General features: G+C 41.0%; 1 protein-coding gene across 3 annotated transcripts in view; it reads left to right on the top strand.

Moving 5' to 3' along the window:
- The window catches only part of plxna4 (plexin A4), a 237391-nt gene that overhangs the window by 182337 nt on the left and 42066 nt on the right, over nt 1-12988 (top strand). For all 3 annotated transcript variants that reach the window (XM_038738721.1, XM_038738720.1, XM_038738722.1), the window contains exons 10-14: nt 2361-2561; nt 3409-3505; nt 5178-5368; nt 10498-10649; nt 11771-11894. In XM_038738721.1, the coding sequence (XP_038594649.1) occupies nt 2361-2561; nt 3409-3505; nt 5178-5368; nt 10498-10649; nt 11771-11894 (765 nt within the window). The remainder of the gene's footprint in view (nt 1-2360; nt 2562-3408; nt 3506-5177; nt 5369-10497; nt 10650-11770; nt 11895-12988) is intronic.

Raw genomic sequence — 12988 nt, 5'->3', positions numbered from 1 at the left:
AATTGTGGAAGGTGTTAGTGATATGGTGAAATAGTATGTGCGCGTGTACATGTGTGTAGTCAGGAGCTGTTGGAATTTGCTATTTGAAATTTTCCATTTCATGACATGTTGTCATAAAGGCAGATGATGCAAGATCTGCTGTCTGGCTATGACTTGTGGCGTTTATCTTGTACTGTAATGAGATTCCAAGGCTCTAGTTTATTGTCTGTATGTGTTTGCATCCAAATGTGCGCATTTATGTTTGCGTGCATACACTCGGTGTGTGTGTGTTATCCTTGAATCTGCTTGCATGTACGAGAAAGTGTAGTTTTGGGTTCAAGGGTTTCAAACACTTCAGTGCATTGTAGCTGTGATGCTCTGTGCATATGTGTGTGTGCCTCATCACCATATGCCGCTATCAGTATAGATGTGTCCTCAAGATTTAGCTTTAGTCACCATGTTAAGTCATACTCCAGTGCTTCCCATGCCTTCATTTTCACAAACCAGATCAAATTTATTGTCCCTATTGTTCAAGTGTATTAACTGGAAGAGATGTGATTAAAAATGGATTGCATCTCTCTTTGCTCTCCCGCTCATTTTCATTCTCCAAATACGACCCTTCGTTCTTAGGAAAATGAGATTTGGAAGAGCAAACATGCATGCACCACCTCTTCCTTCCTCTCCTCTACCGCTGAACTCTCTCACCCTGTTTGTCATTTATCTATAATGACTTTGTGAATAGTGTCACAGAGCGTTCCCCTTTCTCTCACCACACAGCCACCCAGTCAGTCACTCAGCCTAAACCAATCAAGTGGCTTTTAATGAACTTCAAACAAGTGTTATCACCCAGTTCAACGTGCGCTATGCTTCACTCCCCCCCAGCTCCATCCATGCGGGGGCTCACCTTATCTTCTCTCCTTCTTTTCACCCTCTTTCCTTCTGACTCTTTGACATGCTAAAGCTCCCCCTGTCGCATTTGCTTAATGGTATTTTTGGCCTCTTTCAGTCACTCTGTTCTTTTGTTGTTCCTTTTTCATTTAGCCTATTTTGCTCTCTCTCTCTCTATCCACCACTCTTCAGAGAAAACATGAAACAGTTTAGGAAGTGCTGTTCTCTATTTACTATCTTTACCCTCATTTAGCTCCCTCCTCACCTTTCACTTCTGCTTGTCAGTCACTTTCCTGTTCTTGCCACTGCTTTTTCTTCTGCAATTGTTCTATCTGTCCCCCTCTGTTTGTCTTTCCTTTTCTCTTGTCTGTCCATTCTCGTCCCCTCTCCTCCGCTCTCCTCCCCTGTCCTCCTCCTCTTTCCTCTCCTCTCATGTTCATCTTTCAGGCATAGGTGCTCTATATTTAGCCAGCTATCTACTCACACCTGAATTGATTGGCTGTTAATTTTAGACTTCCAATTGCTAAGTGACTCATCTCGTCTTGGCTAATTACTGCACAGGCAGAAACCAACCTTATTTTGATCCACCAGTGACATATTTTCTTGATGAACAAAAACATGAATGTGACAACCAAACATACAAAAACGAACTGAGAGCTCATATTATTTCCATATAAGTGTCTGTTTCATTGTATCATTAATGCTCCCATCCTGTGGATAATGATGGTGGAGCACCCACTGAGCTGGCCCTTCAGTCACGGTGAATGTAAGCAGGTCCTAGGACTGGAACCAAGAGACTCAACCCAACAGGAGTTATCACAGATACTAAGAACTAAAACACTGAACACAGGTGAAGTGGTTATGTCATTCAATTAAACCAATGTCTGTGAAGTACTGTAACGGATGAGATACATCATGAGAGTGTTGATGGCTCTTGCTTTACAGTGCACTATATGTTGTCATGTTGTGGGAATATTCCTTGTGCAATTAGCAACCAACTAGTCAGTTTTATTGGGTATGTATTTGTAAGTAGTCCATAATTTCAGCACTCACATATCAGCATTCCAGTCAGAATTGACTGAGTTGTGATACCACAATTGGTGGCTGATTGATCAGCATGTCCATATCTGTAAAATTACAGTATGTCCTGATGTTTCACACCATAAGGCTACAGTAATTTGAACCTGACTGACTAGTCTGAATGGTCCTTTGCATATGAAGTATGGCGTATGAAGGGCCAGATTTACATTTGTGAAAGTGGAACTCGAATAGAGTTTGTCATCTCCCTAACATTTATCCATTCATATTCATATAAGAGGGTTGTGTACTTCACTGTGCGCCTCAGCTGACAAGCAAACTGCACATCTAATAACAATCAGGACCCAGCAGAATTTCCTTGAGTAACATTAATCTAATTGCAACTATGCATTAAACCTGGTGGGAAGACTCGTAGTTACACACCATCTTTCCTTGTCTTTTTTTCTCTCATCCAGGGGTGTCCCCAGTTGCTGCCTGCAGATAGGATCCTGGTGCCAGTGAACGTGGTAAAGCCTATCACTCTACGGGCAAAGAATCTCCCCCAGCCTCAGTCTGGACAGAGGGGTTATGAGTGTCTGCTGACCATCCAAGGAAACGAGCACAGAGTTCCTGCCCTGCGCTTCAACAGCTCCTCAGTGCAGTGTCAAAACACATCAGTGAGTATGAGTGCGCGCATGTGTGTGTGTTTTACTTGCCAGCTTCTGTGGGATGTTATCATTCACCACCACACACCATCACAATCTCTATAAAAACAAACAACAAAATATAAAGTTTTCCTCTAAAAGTGACCATAATATTTTTTTTCAATCTCTCTCACACACACAGCCACATGCGCACACATTGATTCCAGCTGAGGGTTATTTCTGTTCAAGCTAGACAGTGGGTAGATGAGACAAGAGCCTGACTTTGTCTCTGCTACACAGCCATTCCTACGATCATGCTCCATTTGCTGACTGAATAATACATTGACAGCACTGAAAGACCAGCATGAAAAAGGCTGATGCTAATCATCTGTTGATACAATAACATCTCATCTTCCTGTCTATCTTCATCACTCTGTGTGTGTCAGCGTCTTTGTGTAGAGATGTCTGTGGGATTTGTGTGTATAATCACAGTACAATCCAAATATTGTACTCTGATTGAGCAGTGAAGGAGGGAAACTGTAATTTAGCGTAAAATTATGATTCTAGCACCAACCCTCCATGCTGCTAGTGTTACAGACCCAGATGAAAAAAACAATGTTGTCTTTGAAAGCTCTTTGGTGTGTACTGTGAGTGCTTGTGAATTCACTGTGAGTGAGTTCTTGTGTGTATTCACTGTTGTCTACAGCCACCTGTTGATGATTCAATCGCATTCAGAGTATTCAAGAGTATTCAAGAGTATTGTGATAACAGAGGCTTTTGGACTTAATAGAGATAATAGACAGTTTAAAGTAGCTCAACATCTTCTCTCTCTCTTTTATACGCTGTTCCCCATTTCTCTCCCTCTCTGCCATGGTGATAGTATTTCTACGATGGGATGGAGATGAGCAGTCTTCCCGTGGAGCTGACAGTCATCTGGAATGGAGATTTCAGCATCGACAACCCCGCCCACAACAAAGGTGAGCATGCACATAGGCACGAGCACGTGTACACTCAAGCGCATGCACACACAAAAATACATTCATTCCATAGTGTGATACTTACAGTAGTCCACATAGTCACATATAAACTCTCACTTTGCACACACATAGACAAAAACACACATTAAAGCCACTGCCTCCCCATTGTTGCTCTTGCAGCCAATCTCCATGGCAACAGGCGGATGGTGTGCTGATGTGCAGGATCCATCCCCTGATGTTGCCATGTAGAGTGGTTAACTTTAACACATCCTCTCTTACGCTTTCGTTCTGTAGGTCTCCATCTGTCTGTATTTCTCTCCTGCACTTCACTGCTTTTGTCTGCATGTCTCTTCCCAACTCTCTAAATTCCATTTTCTTGCCTCCTCTCAAACATTATTTCTTTTCAGCTGCTTCTGTTATTTGCTCCTCTCTGAGCGTTTGGCAATCTATCCTTCTCTGTTGCTACTGTCTCTCTCCTCCCTTCATTTCATTTTTGTCATCTCAGCGATTCAGCATACATTTCAGAAAGGCAGTAATGGAAAAACAAATAGATATAGTGGAACAAAATAATGCAAACAAATAATTAATAATGGCAAAAAATTTACTGACATTATGAATTTAAGTAAGCAAAGCATTATGATTGCAGGCTGGATTTACAGAGAGCAAGTAGGTGTAGCATATGATATATTTCACTGCCCCTCATTTTTTTTCTGCCAAACTCTCCATCTACTCACAGTATATGTGGAAGGACAGCTTAGTGCAGGAATTTTTAAGCTTTCAGCATTCAGCTGCTGTGCTTGATTCTGTTTGGCCACTGGCGATCCACCACTGTGAGTGATCCATGCTGGCGCAGGGAAACGGCAGCATGTTGGGGGTTGTAGTTCTCAGACAGGAAAACAACTCATTTTAACCAAAGGCATAAAAAATGTATTGTTAAAATGTGGATGATATGCCAACATGACACTGTGCTGTAAGGCAAAGTTTGTACAGTGTGTGTTTGTAGTTGTGTGCACGTGTGTCTGAGTCAGATGCGGAGTACAAAACATATCCTTGAGCATAAGTGTAAAATCAAAGAAGCAACAAAAGTTAGAGAAAGACAGGGAGATGCTTGAACTAGAGAATCATCCTCTATCCTCCTCCTGCCTTTGTTTGCCTGTGGAGGAAGCGGTCTGAGGGCATCATTTGATGGACAGATCACACATGCATCTAATGGCAATTAAAAAGAAAATGGTTGGCCCGTTGCCATGGAGATGATATGTTAAATGCGTGGTGGGTTAGCAGAGGCAAGAGGCAGCAGTGTATGAAACTCAAAGAGAGGGAGTGAGAGGGAGTATATAGAGATGATGATAGATGGAGAGATAATGAGACAAAGGTATGTATGAATGTCGGTCTCAGATTGTTCAGTTAGTTCACACATTCAAACAGCAGCTGCTTTGAGAGATTTGGGTAAACAGCCCAATTTAGTTTGTCGTATGTTTTGAATTGTTTGTCCATTATTTTAGAGGCTTTTGCCTAAAATAAATTTGCATGCATATGCTGTTCTGGAATCATTTGCACCAAGGTTGTTCACTTGAGTTCCCCAATCTCTGCCCCTCTGTTCTGGCCTTATTCCTTTCCTTCCCCCTTATTCCTTTCCCTCCTTCTCTCCGTTTCTTTCCTCCCCCCTGCACAGTCCATCTGTACAAGTGCGACGCTCAGCGTGGAAGCTGTGGCTTGTGTCTGAAGGCAGACCCGCTGTTTGGGTGTGTTTGGTGTAAAGGAGAGAACCGCTGTACCCTCAAGCAACATTGCCCCCACCCCGAGAACCAGTGGCTGGAGCACAACGGCATCAACAGCAAGTGCACCCACCCACGGATCACACAGGTGGGACACAAACCAGAACATACATGATTCATTGTCCATGTATATCCACACATTCAGTAGATACGTTACATATAAGCACCTGCATGGGCCAAGCAATGCCAACACTGATGCATTGAAGTGTCTTTTCAATTAAAAGCCACACTTAAAGACGTAATGAAGATAATCTTGCCTGATTTACTTTGGCAGATGATTCCAGAGCCTCGGGGCCGTGACTACAAATGCTCTTTCCACTTTAATTTTCAGCTGACCCTCTGGAAAAGACAAAAGACCTATTCCCGAGCCTTAAAAGTAATCAGTAAAATCTTAAAATCTATTATAAAACATACTGAGAGCCTGTGTAAAGAGGCTAAAACAGGAGTGATGTGATCACGTTTCTTGATTCCGGGTAAATGCCTGGCAGCTGAGTTTTGTACACTCTGGAGCCAATCAATAGATTTTTGGTTCAGGCAAGTAAAAAGGCTTTTGCAGTAATCCAATGAAGTGTAGGTGTGTAAAATGGCTTCTGTGTCTTTAAAAGTTAAGATAGATTGTATTTTTTAAATATTTCTAATGATATATTTCCAAAATAAAAACAAGATTGCACAAGCTTTGTGTGCTGCTCAAAACTTGTATTAAAATTTGTATTAAACCAGATGCCAGAATTCCTTGCAACAGGCTTGATCCAATAACAAAGATGTCTGTTTTGTTCGAGTTCATCTGAAGAAAAGGTTTTGACATCCATTTTTTGATATCACAAAGGCAGTCGTTAAGTTAACTAAGCCTTCCAGAGTCTGTGGATCTAATAGGCCTGTACATCTGCGTATCATCAGCATAAAAATGAAAAGAAAGAAAGTACTATTAGTCCCTAAACCAACCCCTGAGGTACTTTCTACTAATAATAATAATGTGTCACAGAGACACAGAACTTCCTATTCGACAGGTAAGCTAAGCTGCAACAAATATCTCCTCCCAGTGCTTCAGTCTGACTAACAGGATGCTGTGATTAATCGTGTCAAAGGCTACGCCAAGGTACTACAGTACAAGGACATGCCATCAGCAACAGCTGTTAGTTGATACTTACGGAAACCGAATTGAACCTTTTCAAAAAATGTATTTTCCAGTGCAAAAAGAAATTGCTTGGACACAATTTTTGTAAAATGTTGTACATAAAAGGTAACTTGGAAATATGTCTATAGTTTTGAGGGAGGGAGGGATCCAGCCCATATTTCTTTTAGCAGGAAGTTCACACAAGCAGTTTTAAAAGAATCCAGGGATCCAACCTTTCTAAAAGTAAGTGGTTCAAACTATCTTGTTGTGGGTAAAGGGTCAGAAGAAGTGGCACTTGAGGCATTAGAGGCTAATTGATTCCATGATTTGTCATGTGCGTCTGGCTGTGGAGATATCATGAAGGATGTTTTTTTCAGCTAAGGCATGAGTGCCCTGTGCACAGGAATTTATGTTAAAAAATTATGCATGTTCCTAGAAAACATTATGATCAATTAAAACTAAATTGTGCAAGGAGCATTTTTACTGTAGCCATGTGTGCAGTGCTTGGGTAATTTAAAAAGACTTTAAACAATGTAGTATTTTGGACTGTTGATAAGCTGTATTGTTGGTTCCCACGTGGATACCATTTCTGTAGCAAGGATGTTTACTTAGAAGAGACAGGATTTGCTGAACCATGTCCAGAACCTCGGGGGCGGAGAAGCAATACGTTGTAGCAGTTTTTGATTTAATGTTTCTGACTATGCAATCACTGATAATCAGTGAAGCAGAAGAGGGGATTACTGGACAAGCAGTGAACTGCCGGATTGTGAAGAGGGAGCTTATATTTGGGAGCGTGCCCTCTCTGGTTCTGAGGCCTGAACCGAGAGGGAGGGAGCTCCTATATCCATCAACTCTGAGACAGGGTGGCAGCGTAATGGCAGAGGCTTAGAGTTACCACTTTTCAGTCTGACAGCATTTGTGAGAAACAATATATTTTTCGCGCTTTGACAATGCAGTTACAAATCTCTCTCATCAAAAGTTTGAATGATATAATGATAAACTACAATCACAATTACAGCAATCATGTGAATCTGCTTTTTTAAATGTCTTTTTCAAAACTCTAAGTAGGACAAGGGTTATTTTTGAAGGAATTTAGTCTTCTCTGACTTTCAATGTGAACATACAAACACTTGGATAATCCATGAAAGACCTAAAAAGAGACAAATCATCCTCATTCTTCATAGTTATCAATCAACTCTGCACAGATGTTCACGCAACCCTCATTTAACCCAGCGTGCTCCCGAAAAACCACTGACTCTGTGTGAGGCAAAAAGATTTGACCTGTGCAAGACATATTAGAGGGGCTACAGCAGAATGGATAGGGGTCAGCAAGATGAAGGATAAGAAGATACAAAGTAAAGATGGATGGAAAGAAGCCCAGATGAAGGGAGAGGAGGATGGATTGGGTTTACATGAAAGAGAAGTGGTGACAGATGGCTAGACTGAGCCAGAATAGAGTCACTTGAGGCTGAAGGGGTATAAAATGACCCCTACACCCTCCCCATTTCCCATGATGGATATAAAGGTCCTGTTTGCATCCTAGGAGCAGACATTGACTGATTAGAGATGAAGGGATGAAGCAAAGCGTGGATAAAAAAAGACAGGAGAATCCCTTTGGTATCTTTGGGAGTGTTAGGTTTGGTTAGAGAGAGTGAAGACGGATAAATGATTGGAAGGGTAATTCCTTCTCCACCCTTTGCTCTCCACTCTCTACATCTTACATAGACCAGCATACATATTAGTGGTCGACCTCGGTGGAAATTCACTGACAGCAGCACAGTAAACTCCATTGTTTCTTGTAACCTTGAATGCACCATGAATCTGACATGACTCTCCACAGATCATGTTAACCTGTCATAGTCAGACAGAGAAAAAATAGACATAGGAGAAGAAAGTATAGAATATCTGGACACTGAGGACAAAAATGTCTCCAAATCAGGCACTTAAATATATTCTCTTCTACTCAATGATATCCTAAAACCATTGTGATTTTTATTCATGCAAAATCAATCAACTCTTTAGGAAGGCGATGAGAAGATGGTGATATTTTGTCCCTTGTTGCGCTTATTAGAGAGTCTGGATCAGTAAGATGCACTCCATCATTCCTCCACTCTAGTGTTTGTCTTCACCTCAAGCAGTGGATTTATTACTGGAGATGGGCCCTGTATTTCTCCTTACATCCCTGAGGCTGCAGCAGGGACATATTGCAGCCTTCTCACGTCCCCCATAAAAACTGTCAGTGGGTGAGGAGTAAGGACTTTTCCAAGACGATCGGGGCCCTAATGCATTCTAATACGCTTCATTATAATGACACCTCCCATCAACAATATGAGAGGGAGAGACTCACACAGAAGGATGGAAAGAGAAAGGGAGAGAGAGAGAGAGAAGTGATTAAGCGTTTGCTTCTACCAAACCGTCAATTATCTTGTCAAAGTCACAAATCTAATCAACGCCTCGTTGCGTCTCTCCCTCTCTCTTTCATTTTTTTGCTTCTTCCTTCACTGTTTCTCTTTAAGTCTTTCTCCCACTCCATCCTCCATATTTGCTAATAAATGAAGAACCCACGATGCATTGTGTGTAATCTTTTTAATTGCATGTATTGTAGCCCCATTCCCAGAAGGCTCTTTTTTCATTAAGATATCAGCAGGGAGCCTTATTAATCTGAGACATTGAACCATACAATAATATCTCCCACATGGCAGCGGCAGGACTTGTGTTGTACATAACCTGGCTTGAGCTCGCGTCTGTCATTGGATTGGTTAGTTCCTTTTAAGCCCAGCTAGTTCAATTTATTTTAGTTCACATCTTTGAAAAAAAAAAAAATCAAATAAAAGTTGTTTGATGTACATGTGGTAGGAACACAAGGATTATCGTACTACAACAAGCAAGAGCTCTAAGCTCAAGATAAACCCACAGACACACGCTTACGCTGCAATCTACCTGTGAACACTGCAGGGGGTCACGTTGCCAACCATAAACTGATCAGAGAAGCAATGAGAGTCAAAGCGTCAATGAAAATCCTTGAGATCACTATTTTTCAGGGGGCATTAAATGGTGCTGTTGACACAGCACCATTAAAGCTGGGCCCCAGTCTGCAGCATAGAGGACTTCTGCTTGTCAGAGACGGATAGGAACAGACTATTCTGTGTCCGTCTCGAACATCCATCCATGTGGACTGGCCTGATGATGTGTAGGCACACACACATGCTCGCTGGCCAAAAAGTAATTGTGTGAGTAAAGTACTGATGGATGTTGGAGCCGCCTCATCAACAATGAGAGATGTTACTGATAAATCAAAGTACACTGCGATTACTGCAAAGATGTCACCTAATGCCAAGTTTTAAGTCAATCTTATATAATATATTGCTGTGGGTTTCAGTAAATACAGGATTGAGAAATGACAATCCCTTGACCCCTGCATCTTGACCCCTTGGCTGTCACTGGAGTTGTTATTTTGTCATTTATTGTCTCTCTTTTGCAGCCGTCTCTCCCGTCCTCCCACCCCGCAGCAAAGTAATTTTCTGGGTTACTTAATACATGAACAGAAAACACTTATACCCAAAGAATTTTAAAATAAATATATAGCTATCATTCTTTACGTATTGTCACCTTTTGTAAGTGAGCTGTCTATATTGCTTTTGCAGATGGTCCACATACAGTGGATTCACAGAACAAAACCTCTAAGAAGTAGGAACATTGTATTCGGACTAGCTGACCACTAACACTCTTTATTACAGCATTTTGGGAAGTTATAATTTTGGCTAAAATATGCTTGATTCTCTCACATTACATACATACACATTTTACAAAATAAAAACAGAGACACAAGAGACAGAGTAGAAAGAAATGGAGTGTAATTTGCACCACACCTTTACTTGTATTAGTTTTACTATTATTTTATCTAAAATTTTACTGACGGGTTTTAAAAAAAAAATTTGCCCTCCCATCTTAACTAATCTTAATCTAACCCTTCTGCCCTGTCACAGCTCATATTGTGAGCAAAACGCTTTTTGCATTGAACTAATTATTATTTATTATTGTTGAATAGGAAAACAAACAAAATCACAACTCCAAAATCAACAGTCTACATTTAAATTCAACAGATCACCCCCCTCCGGGGTCCCAGGGAGGGCGGCACGCTCGTGACTATCCGTGGTGAGAACCTGGGACTGGAGTTCAGAGAGATTCAGGATAACGTGAAGGTGGCTGAAGTGGACTGCACCCCTATAAGTGAGGGTTACATCCCTGCTGAACAGTAAGTCACATTTTACATTAATGACTTGGTCTACCAAAATGTACATACTATGCATGAATATAGTCTTTTCCAGCTTCACTGGAACCATAGGGAGAAGTCAAACTCAATTTTGGAACAGCAGCAAAGCTAAATCACAAATTCAGCATAATGTTTCTGCTCTCCGTTCGCTTGCCACAATCCCATTGAAAGCACTTTGACCACAGCTGAACGCTTCATGCCCTACAGGGAACCAGACACTTGAGTCATGCAGATACAACAATATGCTACCTGTGGCACCCACACAGCAGAGCCATAACAAGTCAGCATGACCAACTGATCATGAGTCAGAGTACTCACCTCAGGGTGTTTGTGTGCGTGTGCGCATTTTTTTTAGACAGTAAAAGAGAATGTGAGTGAGTAACAGAGAGAGAGAGAGACTATGGAAAAAAACAGTAAACTAATGCTAAATTGGCCTAATCCCTAGACCAGAAGAAATTGGAGTTTGATTTAACTGCAAATCACAGCAGTGCACATAGAGTACAAGAGACTTCTATGTGTACTGCTGTGGGCAGCAGAGAACAACTCAGGTGTTCGTTCGTGTAGTTGTGCACACATACACACACACAAGCACATGCAGTCCCATAATCATTTTAGAAAGTTCAGGAGGTTACATTTAGTTGACATTTAAGTTTAATCCATAGCTTTGGATCCTTACAGGTCCCGTCTATCAAATTATTTTAAACTAGTTTAAAGTTGGCTTATCAACAGACCCAGTGCTGCTTCTGCTAAGAAAGTAAGTTGTGTGCCAGCACTTTAAGCAAATGCTGACCCAGCAGAAGAGGTAGCTGCATTTGAGGTCATATGTAAAAGGATTGAGCCTTTTTTCCTTTTCTCCCACAAGTTGGCAGTGCGCAGGAGGTGAAGTCGCTGCCAAATAATACATTATTTTATTGAAGTTTTAACATAGGTTTAGGTCCATTCTTATTACATAATCTGCTCTGCATTTGCAGGCAAGGCAAGGGTTTTCTAAAGGTTTTTCATATAGGCATTTTTGTATGTGTCATATGTTGGTGTGTCTGTATATGCATTTCCATTAGCTTTTTTTTCTTATATTGCACAATTATGCCAATGTGTGTTTCCAGGATTGTGTGTGAGATGGGTAAAGCAGAGAAGAGCCAGTATACTGGGAATGTGCAGGTCTGTGTTGGGGTTGGAGAGTGCAGACCAGAATTCATGGCAAAGTCCTCCAAGTACTACTATTTTGTGGTGAGTCTATTCAGTATTCTGATCTAATGATCTTTTTGTATTAACATGTAAAAAAGTTAACATAAAAAGTGATGATTTGACTTTTTGTACTGAAAGTGTTTTCTTTGGTCAAGTTGATGTCTGTATCACTGTGGTTTAGGGTTCCCTGTGACTATTTGATGTTTAAAAAGACTGTAGATGATGGATTCATTACAGTATGTTGCCTCTGTGAGCAAGAAGGCACCCATGCTGCATATGTCACCCTCTGCATGTTAGCACCTTTCTGGTTGTTGGTCTATGTTCTCACCCACTGTGTTAATACTGTATATACATGTTGGTTTCCTTGTATATTTGGCTATGCTCCGACATGGTGTGATTTTCATCAAGAGTCTCTCCCCCTTAGCATTTCTCTCATGCGTGTACTTTATCAGCAGTGAGACATAACAGGCAGTCACTAATGAGCACAGAATGAGAAAGAAACGCTGATTTTAAAATAGGTTGTTGACATGGACTCATAAAAACACACACAATACTTGCTCTGTTCCTTCAACACTCAGTCTCCACACAATGTATCAATGTATTTGCAGTTGTTTCCATTATGTACATGTTTTATGTTCTATTTTATTTAGTGATATCATTTTAACTGACATCCATTACGAGCGCTGGCCAAGTTTTATTTCTCAATGGGGTCCCTGTAAAGGATTATGTGATGTTACGTCTAGTTGTCATACCACACAGCAGGCTGAAGATGAGATTATAAGAAGGCCAAATGAACTGGAGGAGGATTTGCTTTATGCCCACCTTCCAGTGGACTACATCAGCTGCTGCTGTGTCACTTTAATGTGAAAGCTTTTCACCACAGTATAGTGTATGTAAGTGGGGTTACTGAGTGCAGGTATATATTAACACTCAAATGGCTTTTTAGCTGAGAATGCTCAATCAGTAGATTTTTCCTGGGGTCCACAGCTTATTAAAACAAACTGGTAGTCTGATCATATAGACGTTCACTCGAGTGTCTCAACCTCTAATTTTAGAAATGCTTAGTCTATTACAAAGATACAAAAGGGGATTATTTTTAACAAGGAGTTATGACTGGACTAAGAATAAAGACTATG

This window comes from Micropterus salmoides, unplaced genomic scaffold, assembly GCF_014851395.1.
Source record: "Micropterus salmoides isolate LMB-PRFRI ecotype aquatic unplaced genomic scaffold, ASM1485139v1 Ms_hic_scaffold_23, whole genome shotgun sequence".
In the NCBI taxonomy this organism is placed as follows: domain Eukaryota; kingdom Metazoa; phylum Chordata; class Actinopteri; order Centrarchiformes; family Centrarchidae; genus Micropterus; species Micropterus salmoides.
The sequence above is the reverse complement of the archived record's forward strand: the minus strand, read 5'-3'. Positions and strand labels throughout refer to the sequence as shown.